Source organism: Phyllobates terribilis, unplaced genomic scaffold (genome assembly GCF_046119375.1).
Source record: "Phyllobates terribilis strain yellow unplaced genomic scaffold, ASM4611937v1 Scaffold_186__1_contigs__length_3700242, whole genome shotgun sequence".
In the NCBI taxonomy this organism is placed as follows: Eukaryota; Metazoa; Chordata; class Amphibia; order Anura; family Dendrobatidae; genus Phyllobates; species Phyllobates terribilis.
Genome location: NW_027362946.1, coordinates 2,082,530 through 2,094,585, shown reverse-complemented (window position 1 = coordinate 2,094,585; position 12,056 = coordinate 2,082,530). Strand labels below are relative to the sequence as shown.

At 44.1% G+C, this 12,056-nt stretch overlaps 2 protein-coding genes across 2 annotated transcripts in view; both read left to right on the top strand.

Moving 5' to 3' along the window:
- Positions 1–12,056, top strand: part of LOC141212801 (uncharacterized) — a 330,767-nt gene that overhangs the window by 27,076 nt on the left and 291,635 nt on the right. The window lies entirely within an intron of this gene.
- The window catches only part of LOC141212774 (uncharacterized), a gene marked incomplete at its 5' end in the record, with an annotated part of 67,111 nt that overhangs the window by 1,995 nt on the left and 53,060 nt on the right, over positions 1–12,056 (top strand). Inside the window, 9 exons of the mRNA XM_073665082.1 lie at positions 144–159; positions 2,035–2,093; positions 3,757–4,167; positions 4,275–4,424; positions 4,526–4,649; positions 4,700–4,959; positions 7,851–7,881; positions 8,363–8,428; positions 8,857–8,940. Coding sequence (XP_073521183.1) covers positions 144–159; positions 2,035–2,093; positions 3,757–4,167; positions 4,275–4,424; positions 4,526–4,649; positions 4,700–4,959; positions 7,851–7,881; positions 8,363–8,428; positions 8,857–8,940 — 1,201 coding nt within the window. The remainder of the gene's footprint in view (positions 1–143; positions 160–2,034; positions 2,094–3,756; positions 4,168–4,274; positions 4,425–4,525; positions 4,650–4,699; positions 4,960–7,850; positions 7,882–8,362; positions 8,429–8,856; positions 8,941–12,056) is intronic.

Below are 12,056 nucleotides of genomic sequence, written 5' to 3'. Positions count from 1 at the left end.
ACCCCATCCTGGTATGTATAGTGGGCACAATGTACTGGACACTACAACGTAGTGGTCACTTCAACGGCAGTTTGAAATTTTCACTCAGCAACATCCAAAGCTGCTTGTTTCTGGAAAACACCCATTTGTCCCTACATCTGTAGGTAAATTCCCAAAGGGGTATAGTTTCCAAAATGGGGTCACTTGAGGGTGGATTCTGTTTTTCTTGCACTTAGGGGCTCTGTATAGAAGAAATTGTGTGACACATTTCGGCACCATTTTTACCCATTGCCCTGTGTGAAAATGTAAAATATGAGGTTTAAACAATTTTTTTGTGGTAAAAAATATAATTATTTTTTCTTCACTGCCAATGGTATGACTTTAAAAATGTAAAAAGACTCACTACTTCCCTAGATAAATTCCTTGAGAGGTATAGTTTACAAAATGGGGTCACTTGTGGGGGTTCCTGCTGTTTCGGCATGTCAGCGACTCTTCAAATGTGACACGGTGTCTGCAACCTATCCCAGCCAACATAGCACTCCTTTCTCTTCCAAGCCCTGCCGTGCGCCAAAGCGGTAGTTTTCCACCACATTTGGGGTATCGGCATACTCAGGAGAAATTGCACAACAGTTTTTGGGGTGCATTTTCTCCTCTTACCCTTGTAAAAATAAAAAAATTGGGGCTAAAAGATCATTTATGTGGAAAGAGTGCTCACCACACACCTAGATAAGTTCCTTGAGGGGTCTAGTTTCCAGAATGGTGTCACTTGTGGGGGGGGTTCCTCTGTTTAGGCACATCAGGAGCTCCCCTAATGCGACATGGCGTCCGTTAATTATTCAAGCAAATTTTACATTCAAAAAGTCAAATGGCGCTCCTTCCCTTCCGAACCCTGCCGTGCGCCCAAACAGTGGTTTTCCCTCATATATAGGATATCGGCGCACTCAGGAGAAATTGCACAACAAATTTCATGGTGCAATTTCTTCCATTACTATTATGATAATGCAAATTGGTGACTGAAAAACATTTTTGTGGGAAAAATGTGAAAATTTTATTTTTACGGCTCAATATTATAAACTTCTGTGAAGCACCTTGGGGTGTTCAAGGTGCTCACCACACATCTAGATAAGTTCCCTGAGGAGCAAAAAGTCAAATGGCGCTCCTTCCCTACCGATTCTTGCCGTGCACCCAAACAGTGGTTTTCCCTCACATGGGGTATTGGCGTGCTCAGGAGAAATTGCACTACAAATTGGTAGTCCATTTTTCCTGTTACCCATGCGAAAATAAAAAAATTTGCGTCTAAAGTAACATTTGTGTGAAAAAAAGTTAAATGTTCATTGTTTTCTTCCACATTCCAAAAATTCCTGTGAAGCACCTAAATGGTTAATAAACTTCTTGAATGTGGTTTTGAGCACCTTGAGGGGTGAAGTTGTTAGAATGGTGTCAACTTTTGGGTATTTTCTGTCATAAAGGCCTCTCAAAGTCCCTTCAAATAAGATGTGGTCCCTGAAAAAATGGTTTTGTAAATTTTGTTGGAAAAATGAGAAATCAGTTGTTAACTTTTAACCCTTATAACTTCCTAATAAAAAAAAATTGGTGCTGATGTAAAGTAGACATGTGGTAAATGTTATTTATTAACTATTTTGTGTGACATATCTCTCTGATTTAAGGGCATGAAAATTCAAAGTTTGAAAATTGCTAAATTTTCTAAATTTTCGCCAAATTTCAGATTTTTTCACAAATAAACGCAAGTCATATCGAAGAAATTTTGCCACTATCATGAAGTACAAGATGTCACGAAAAAACTATCTCAGAATCAGGGGAATCCGTTGAAGAGTTCCAGAGCTATTACCTCATAAAGTGACAGTGGTCAGAATTGAAAAAATTGGCCCGGTCACGAAGGCGAAAACCGGCTCTGGCGCGAAAGGGTTAAACTTTTCCAGAAGAAGATACAGATTCAGTGGAATGTAATCCAGAGTTCTTTTTGTTATTATTGTACCCGGTATTTGAATTTCTCAACCGTTTGTATTCGTGTATGTTCTAAAATGCTCAAATTAGGGATATCATCAAATGGTAGAATAACCGACTTACCTCAATTAATGGACAGTCCTGACCAGGTGTGCACCTACTGCTGGTGCAGCCGGTGCAACTGCACCGGGGCACGACGGTGCAGGGGGGCCCTTGCCGGGCGGCAGATAATGAGGGTAATCTGGCCTGCTTCTCGGAGCCCCATGGCCAGATTGCCATCATCATATGTGGTGGGCATGGAGCGATCCCTGCAGCTCCGCTGCTGACAGGAGGAAAATGGCAGCAGAGCTGCAGAGATCCGTTTTCTGCTTCCTGCCCTGTGCTTCCTTCCTGACACAGGCCCGCGCTGCTTGATGACGTCATCATTTGGTGCGAGCCTGTGTGTCAGGGAGGAAGTTACCAGAGACGAGGAGGTGCAGGGGAGCGAGCTGAGGTAAGTTGTGTTTTTTATTTTTTTAACAAACTGGGGAAGCTGGGGAGAGCAATGAGAGGAGGCTGGGGAGAGCATTGAGGTGAGGCTGGGAAGAGCAATGAGAGGAGCTGGGGAGAGCAATGAGAGAAGGCTGGGGAGAGCAATGAGAGAAGGCTGGGGAGAGCAATGAGAGGAGACTGGGGAGAGCAATGAAAGGGGGCAGGGGAGAGCAATGAGAGAAGGCTGGGGAGAGCAATGAGAGAAGGCTGGGGAAAGCAATGAGGGGCTGGAAAGAGCAATGAGGGAAGGCTGGGGAGAGCAATGACAGGAGGCTGGGGAGAGCAATGAGAGGAGGCTGGGGAGAGCAATGAGAGAAGGCTGTGGAGAGCAATGGGAAGAGGCTGGGGAGAGCAATGCTGGGGCTGGGGAGAGCAATGATGGGGATGGAGGGAGAGAGCAATGACGGGGGTGCTGGGAGAGAGCAATGATGGGGGTGCTGGGAGAGAGCAATGACGGGGGTTTCACTTTGCTTGTACTGTAAAGTCTTGTATATTTTCCATGTGCACATAGCCTTACAGTTAATTGGGGAGAGTCACAGAGACTGAATAATTAATATTATTGGCCGCTGGAGATTATAGTTAATGGGGGGGCACAGTGCTGCTTATCACTTTATATTTTGATTACTAAGTGGCTAATAGTATATTAATGGGGGGGTACATATCTGTATTCAGGAGCGCAGTGCGGGGGAGACATGTATGTATACAATATATGTGACCTTGTTATTTTCTAGGCTGGAGATCATCATGACAAGACGAATCATGGCTGGGAGATGTCGACATGAAGGTCTGACCAGATGGAGAAGAAGCAGCAGAAACCGACTCTGATCACGTCAGCGGTAAGTGCCTGGATGTAAATATTATTCTGTATCTGCACTGTGTGACTAGGCGTGATCTTAAAATCCCTTAGGCTGCATTTTCACATTTGTGTGAAATGTCCTTGTGCTGCCAGATTTTTTTATCAGATGGTCCACGGACTCGTACAGTTTTATAGATACATTCACACATCCATGAAAATCACGTATCTGAGAATGAGATCTGTGAGGGTCAGAGAATGTCCTGTTCTAGTGCAATTTTGAGGATTAGAATAGGACATGCTTAATGCATCTGTAATCATTGCTCTGGAGGGAGGGAGGGCTTGGCTTCTATCTGTGTACATATGCTTTTGCATGGGCAGCCATTTTAGGGGGTCTCGTGTGTACACAGTAGTGTGGTTCAAACAGTATTTTTTTCTTTTTTTCAAATGTTCCATGTATGCTCACTGTATGCTATTTTTTATTTCAGATGTCTTACAATAGCGAGGAATTTGTCCGTGAACTAATCGAGATGTATCGGTCCCTGCCCTGCCTTTGGCAGATTAAGTCTGCCAAGTACAGTAACCGAAATAAAAAAAGGGAGGCATATGGGAAACTAGTTGCTCTCTTTAAGCAGCATAATCCCTGCGAGAAGGTGGATGAGACTGTTGTTCGGAAAAAGATCCAGGGTCTTCGCACAGTCTATAAAAAAGAGCTGGACAAGGTGGAGAAGTCAATGAAGTCTGGTGCCGGCACAGATGAGGTTTATGTGCCCTCGTTATGGTACTATGACTTGCTTGGCTTCACCCGTGATCAGGAGCTGCTTCGCACAATGGTATCTTCGATGCGGCAGACCCTGGATCAAGACCCTGTGATCCCGACTGACACCCCTGTTGGAGATGTTAGTAGCTTCTTTGCTTGCTTCCCTGTAAATAGCATTTAAACTTGGTATGTACATGCCATAGTTGAATAGAAAATATTAACTGTTTTACCTGCTTAATTCTGCAGTTTACAAAAGTTATCCCTTCCAGTTCAGATAAGTACACTCCTTTACTATTTTCGCCCCACTCACTTCTCATATTGTTGAATGCCATTTCATATCCTGTACTGCTAGTGCCTCCCCACACATTTGTTTCCAGTGCACGTTTACCCATGCTGGTCATGATATATCCAATGCCAACACATTTCTGTGGTGTGGTGCTGGATATTGTAAAATAATTTTTGGGTTTAGCTTTAACATTAATTTTCTGTTCCCGCAGCAACATCAGCAAGATCTGTCAACCACAACAAGTGATGACATCCTGGGCGATGAACCTAGCCTGGCGGAGGCTACTGAGGGGTCGAGTGAAGACCCTGCACCCTCAACTCAGCTACTGTACCTTGGCAAATAATCAATTCACATAAGAGAAAGGCCACCTTGTCGCCATCAACAGAGCTAGTCTCTTTGGCAAAGCAAATTTTAAGCCAGCAGACCAACACCGGCATGGACAGCTTTGCCAACTTTGCCGCTGATCGACTTCAGAAGCTGGATGACACACAGAGGATCCATGCCGAAAGGGTCATTTTCGAGACTTTAATTAAAGCGGCCGCCGGTCAACTGGATGAAACGTCAACTGTACATAGTAGGATCGACCGTGATCCTTGTGCAAGGCAGTCATGGACCCAAATGCCGGAGCTAATGCGTAGCACACCAGTATGACGGATTGTACCTCAGCAAAACCTGCCACTTGCCACCCCCCCCCCCCACAATATCCCAGGCTTCCTCATTCTTTCCTTGAAGAACTATCTTCTCTGCCCAGGAAAGGATTTTTGAATGCAGAAAACCAATATCAAGATCTTTAGTGACATTTTACTTTTAGGGTTTAAGTAAAATGTTTAAATTGTTAAGTTATTGTTTATTTAATAGTTAATTTAATTGTTTATTTATTAAAATATTTGTTCGTAATAAAAATGTTTTTTGGATTAAAACTTGCAGCCTGCTTTACTGAATTCAGCATATAGTTATTAGCAGGTCTACTAGGCGGGGTAATGGGCAGGGTGCATCTATACAGATGAATAGATATAATGGGTGTGAGTGATGAAACATGTTATTTGTTTGTAACAAAGCTTACACAACAGTAGATATAAACTTTAACGTTTTTTATAAAAACAAAATAAATATAACAACAACAAAAAACAAAAATATAGTAACAACAAAAAACAAAAAAGTTAGTGGCTGCCGCGCCGCTGTTGGGCCGCCGCAAACCTTGCCAGCATCACTCCGTGCTGTTGGACTGCTTCTGCTAGTGTCCGCTGTGACGCCAGGAGGTCGTCTAATGTAGGGATTTCTACAGAGGGAATGGTAAAACTTAAGACGAATAATTCTGTACATTCATCTAATTAACAGGTACATGTTTGTTATTTAACACTTACGGTTTTCGGTTTGCTCAGGTGATGATGAGCTGATGGACCACCGGGATCCTCTGGCATCACCGGCTAGGGAAAGACACAACACTTCATAGTACATGACAACCCTATACTTTCCAAGTTGTATGGACCTTATTTTATGTGAAAGTATTACCGGAAGTCAAAGCTACACCCATATCATGGAGTGATGCTGGCGAGCCTGTAGATGACTCCTGCTGGGGCTCCGGGTCAGCAGGTGACTCCTGCTGGGGCTCTGGGTCAGCAGGTGACTCCTGCTGGGGCTCTGGGTCAGCAGGTGACTCCTGCTGGGGCTCTGGGTCAGCAGGTGACTCCTGCTGGGGCTTCGGGTCAGCAGGTGACTCCTGCTGGGGCTTCGGGTCAGCAGGTGACTCCTGCTGGGGCTTCGGGTCAGCAGGTGACTCCTGCTGGGGCTTCGGGTCAGCAGGTGACTCCTGCTGGGGCTTCGGGTCAGCAGGTGACTCCTGCTGGGGCTCCGGGTCAGCAGATGACTCCTGCTGGGGCTCCGGGTCATCAGGTGACTCCTGCTGGGGCTCTGGGTCATCAGGTGACTCCTGCTGGGGCTCTGGGTCAGCAGGTGACTCCTGCTGGGGCTCCGGGTCTGCAGGTGCTGGAGAAAAAATAACTTATTACATACCTGAGGTACTGAACTGTAATTACAGTTGTAACCAATGTGCTGCCATATACTGTGCTAACCTATGTTAACACCACTCACCACGATGGGGCAGGGTCTGTGACCGGATGCTGGTGATGCGGTCACTAGATCTGAACCTCAGATCCGCCAGCTTCTTTCGGATCTGGGTAGTGGAGCGCTGAACCCCAAATCTTTGGGCCAGGCCCCGACTTATCCTCCGCAGCACCGCCTGCTTATGGAGCACTGGATGTCCTGGGTGCTCATGGCACTCATAGTCCCTGGCATCCAGCTCTGCTATCAGGTAGCGCACCTCTGCATCCCCCCATGGAGTTGCCCGTTTCCTGGCCACCATCCGTGCTTCATCTTGACACTGAGCTTCCTCAACCAGCAATGCAGCAGACACAACAGCACACTGCACATTGTTCATGATGCTGCAAACTGAAAAATATAAAATGAAAACATGAGAAAAGTTAAAAAAAAAAATAAAGCAATAAATGCATTCCATTCCGTTAGCGCGCATGCCAGAAAACATGCTGTACGGGTGTGCACACACGAGACCCCCTAAAGTGGCTGCCCATGCAAAAGCATATGTACACAGATAGAAGCCAAGCCCTCCCTCCCTCCAGAGCAATGATAGCAGATAATTAGTAGGTGTCCTATAAATTAAGAAGGTAATGGGAACGCATTTGAGACCCCAAACGATACTTATCGTGCACAGAGATAGATGTCAGAAGAACCGTTGAAGAATCGATGTGGAGCGCAGCCCAGAGAACTCTACTACAAGCTGCAATCCACCACGCAGTCAGGAACAAAGGACGGAAGCGCTACTATGTTCCCTTCTGTTTAAGACAAGGCCGCCCAATCAGAACGCAGTAGCGACCACCAATCGGAGTTGAGGGGTGCGGAAAAGGCAACGCAAATGCACGCCTATGTGTCTCAATTCTGAGTCGCTTACTAGGTCGTTGGTAAGGTGTCAAACGCACCGATGCATGCTACCCAGCGGGATTTCAACGATCAAAAAAAGGTCCAGACCTTTCCGACACGACCAGCGATTTCACAGCAGGGGCCTGCTCGCTGCTATGTGTCACACTAAGCGAGATCGCTACTGAGGTCGCAGTTGCGTCACAGAACTTGTGACTCAGCAGCGATCTCGCTAGCGATCTCACTTAGTGTGACGGTGCCTTTAGGCTGTGGGGCAGAGAATGTTGTGCCACATGCAGTTTTTCTGTCTTTTCGCCCCTTCATTAATGTGGCTGCCTCTCCCATATCCTCCTCACCCGACTCCTCTGCTCCGGAGGCCATGCACAGCTATGGGGTAGCTGCTATAAGAAGATCATTGTCACCTGCTGAGACCTGTGTTTCTGTGGGGGCAAATTGCTCCAGCCTGACCACCACTTCCCTCCTCCTCATCTCCCCTGCTCAATCTGTCTCCAGATTACCTTAACCATGGTGTCATCTTGGAGCTGAGAGCCTGCTTCTCCCACCATCTTTCTATAGCTTTTCCTTGTCATTTTTATCCCCCGCAGCAAAGTACCTACACACTAAACAAGATATCCGGTAGATGAATGGCGATTTTCAGGATGATATCCAGGTCCTATATCAGATACATAGCTAGATGTTCTGCAGGACCTCCTCCATCTCCTTATTCTCACATGCCGTCAAGGTGGTTCTCCTTTTACTTGGTCTCCAAGGTGGATAAACAAAGTACTGCTGCTTTCTGTGTGAATGGGATAGTCTTGCAAGAGAATATCACTACTATAACAGAGACTGGCCTCCCTGACATTCACTTCAGCCAGGGAGTAAAAATGTCCTGCATCCAGAGGTTGTTGACCCACCTAAGATTTTTTTACCACCATTGCATATCACATTGGGCCTAATGAAGAACAATGTAAAGGCAATGGATAAAAATGTAAAGACATTCAAGTATCTCATTGACAAATTTACAAGGTTAAGTGAAGCAAAAAAAAAGATAGGAGTCTTTATTGGACCTCAGATTTGTAAGCTTCTTCAAGATGAGGAGTTTCCCTGTTTGTTGCAGTGCAAGGAAAAGGCTCCATGGGTAGCATTCACATCAGTGGTAACAACTTTTTGGGGAAACTCAAGAGTAAATAACTATGAAGAGTTGGTGGAAAATCGCCTCAAAACATATAAGAATCTTGGCTGTAACAAGTCATTAAAGATTATACATTTGCATCTAAACTTCGCAGTGAGCGACGAGTGATAGATTTCACTAAAATACTGCGGCTATGGAGAAAAGATATCAAGGAAAATGGAATCCATCAATGCTTCCAGATTACTGTTGGACAATTGCTGCAGGGTGTTACCTAACCTACTAAGCATAGTATTAGATTGTGTCATAATTGGTAGCAGATGAGGAATGTTGCTCACCTTATGGGGTTATGCATACAGGCACAACTCCAGGATAATATATAATCTGTATTAATACTTGATAGCGGTCTGCTGCCACCTTGATATACCATGGAGGATCCTCCAAAAGGTTCTAACATTAATTTGGCAGGTAACGTTCCTCAGTTTCTGAAGCTACTTCCCCTTATCGGGTGGATGAGTGGGTTGCAGACACAATGCGGGATTTGGAAACATTTTCAACACTTATCAGTGAGTTCATTTCCAAACAATTGGACAATAAACCACTCTAACACACAGCTTAGTGAAATATAATGTGGATATAAAAGGAAGTATGTTCCTGCACGCCATTTGGTAATAAATTAGGACACAAAAAATAGGAATGTATTTTAATATAACATTGATCCTGTTTATATAAAAATTAAAAAAAATATAAAAAAAAATGTATAAAAAATAAGTAAAAAAAAAAGAAGAATGGCACAATACCACCTGCCCCATATATAGAAATGTTGTTTACCTAAGGCTAAGTGCCCACGATGCAGAAATGCTGCAAATTTTTTTCGCTTCACCCTGGCAGGAAAAACGAATGCGGTTTTTACATGTGCTTTTCCTGCCAGGTAGAAGCGTTTGTGAAAAGTTTTTGCATGCGTTTCCGCATGCGGATTGACAAGCGCTTTCCAGGCGATTTTAGCATCACTTGGAAAGTGCTTGATAACTTGGTCACACTATATAAATCCATGCAACCAGCATGGATTTATATAGTGTGACCAAGTAAATAGTTAAAAAAAAAGAATAAGAATGATAAAAAATTAAAAATAAAGATTATACTTACCTTCCGATGTCCCCCGGTGTTTTCTCCGCTCCGTCCGGTCTATTGTATGGGTCGCGGTGGTGAGAAGGACCTGTGGTGACGTCATTGAGTCATGTGACAGGTCACGTGACCTGTCACATGACTAAATGACGTCGTGGCAGGTCCTTCACACCACCGCGATACCATTGGGCAGTGAAGAAAACATAATTATATTTTTACCTCAAAAAAATGTTTTACCCTCAGATTTTACATTTTCACACAGGGCAATGGGTAAAAATGGTGCCGAAATGTGTCACACAATTTCTTCTAAAAGTGTCAATACCCCATATGTGGCTGTATCGTACCACTTAGCCATACGGCGAGATCTGGGGGGGACGGGGCGCTATTTGACAATTGGAGAACAAATTATTGTAGAATAGGCATTTGGATTTGGGAGCACAAAATTTTCTGAATTTCTTTAGGGGGGCAAGGGCCATTTCGCTTTTCCAGAGCCTTTCTGCTACCAGTAACTTGGAAGTCCCTTATATTTTTAACAGATGACGGACCTGAGTGGGGACTAGCTTTTTTTGAGGACCGAGTTGAAGCATTTATTGGGAACATTTTACGTAACATTTATCCGGCGCTCTAGGCTGAGCACTTACATCGGGGTTTCCATCTAAATTTCCAAGTGATGTAATTCATATGAAACCCCTGCAATACGCGTCAGTGCCCTGGGCTTTAAGAGCATGACCCGTATTAGTACGTCATCGCGCGCGCACACAGGCTGTGCGGGTGCGATCGCCGCCAGGTGTCAGCTGATTGTCACAGCTGACACCCGGTACTATGTGCAGGGAGCGGTGCCGCACCGCTCCCAGCACATTAACCCCCGCAATGCTGCGATCGAAGTTGATCGCAGCATTGCGGAGGCAAGGGGAGGTGATCGGTATACTCATCTCCTCTTCCGGCCTCCAGCGCTGTCTGCCGCGGCTTCCCGGGTGTTGCCATGACGACCCAATGTCGTCATGACAACATCCGGGTCACCAGACAGCAGTAAGATTGTTTGGACATGCGCAGTGCATCTCCAAACTATCTTCTCCCTGTCCAGCGCTGACTGCCTGCATGGCTCAGGGATGGTGCTCCATCCCTATGCTGTGCAGGCGATCAGAATAAAAAAAGTGAAAGTCCCACAGTGGGACGAAGTAAAAAAGTGTAAAAACTCCCAGAAAGTGAAAAAAACTAGTAAAAATATTTAAAAAAAAATAAAATAAAATAATCCACTAAAAATAAAAATATAATGTACCCATCAATAAATATTATTATGAAAAAAAAAAAAAACAAACAATAAAAGTACACATATTTGGTATTGCCGCGTCCATAACGACCTGGCCTGGCCCACTAGTTAACCCCTTCAGTGAACACGGTAAAAAAAAAAAAAAAAAACAGAGCAAAAAACAAAGCTTTATCATCATACCGCCAAACAAAAAATGGAATAACACGCGATCAAAAAGACAAATATAAATAAAAATGGTACCGCTGAAAACGTCATCTTGTCCCGCAAAAAACAAGCCGCCATACAGCTCCATCATCCGAAAAATCAAAAAGTTACAGCTCTCAGAATAAAGCGATGCAAAAAAATAATTTTTTCTATAAAATAGCTTTTATTGTGTAAAAGTGCCAAAACATAAAAAACGATATAAATGTGGTACCGATGTAAACGTACTGACCAGAAGAATAACGCTACCTTATCAATTTTACCACACGCGGAACAGAATAAAAAAAAAAAAAAAAAAAACAATTCCTGAATTGTTGCTTTTTTGTTTATTCTGACTCCCAAAAGCTGGAATAGAAAGCGATCAAAATACGTCACATGCCTGAAAATGGCACCAATAAAAATGTCAACTCATCCTGCAAAAAACAAGCCATCAAATGACTGTCGGCCAAAATATGGCGATGCAAAAACTAGATTTTACAAAATGTGTCTTTTAGTGTGTGACAGCTGTGAATCATAAAAACCCAATATGATTCTGGTATCGCTGTAATCGCACCGACCCGAAGAATAAAGTAATCTCATCACTTATACCGCACGAGGAACGGCGTAAAAAATAAACGAACGCTAGGGCTGGGGTAGGGGTTGTGCTAATGTTAGGGTTGGGGTTGTTTTTTTTTTTCAAAAGTAAAAAAAAAAAAAAAAAAAAAAAAAAAAAAAAGATGACGATATGGCAACTAGTGTTGAGAGCAAGTGCTCGCTACTTGAGTTTGTATCGGGTGCTCGGGTATGCACTGAGCATCGCGGGTGATCGAGTCTCTGCCCCATATGCTTCGCGACCAAAAAAACCTCGCGTGGATTGCCTGCCATGCACGAGCGATCCCCGCATGTTTTTTTTAGGGTGTCTAATAACCGTGAAACATGTGGGCGGGGACTCGAGCATTTCACTTGAGCACCCGTGATACATGGTGCATACCTGAGTACCCGATGCAAACTCAAGTAGCGAGCACTTGCGCTCAAAAGTAATGACAACTTATTCAATATGATGACCTAATGTTATCAAATTCTGTGTCGTACCTCTGGGTTCAAAAT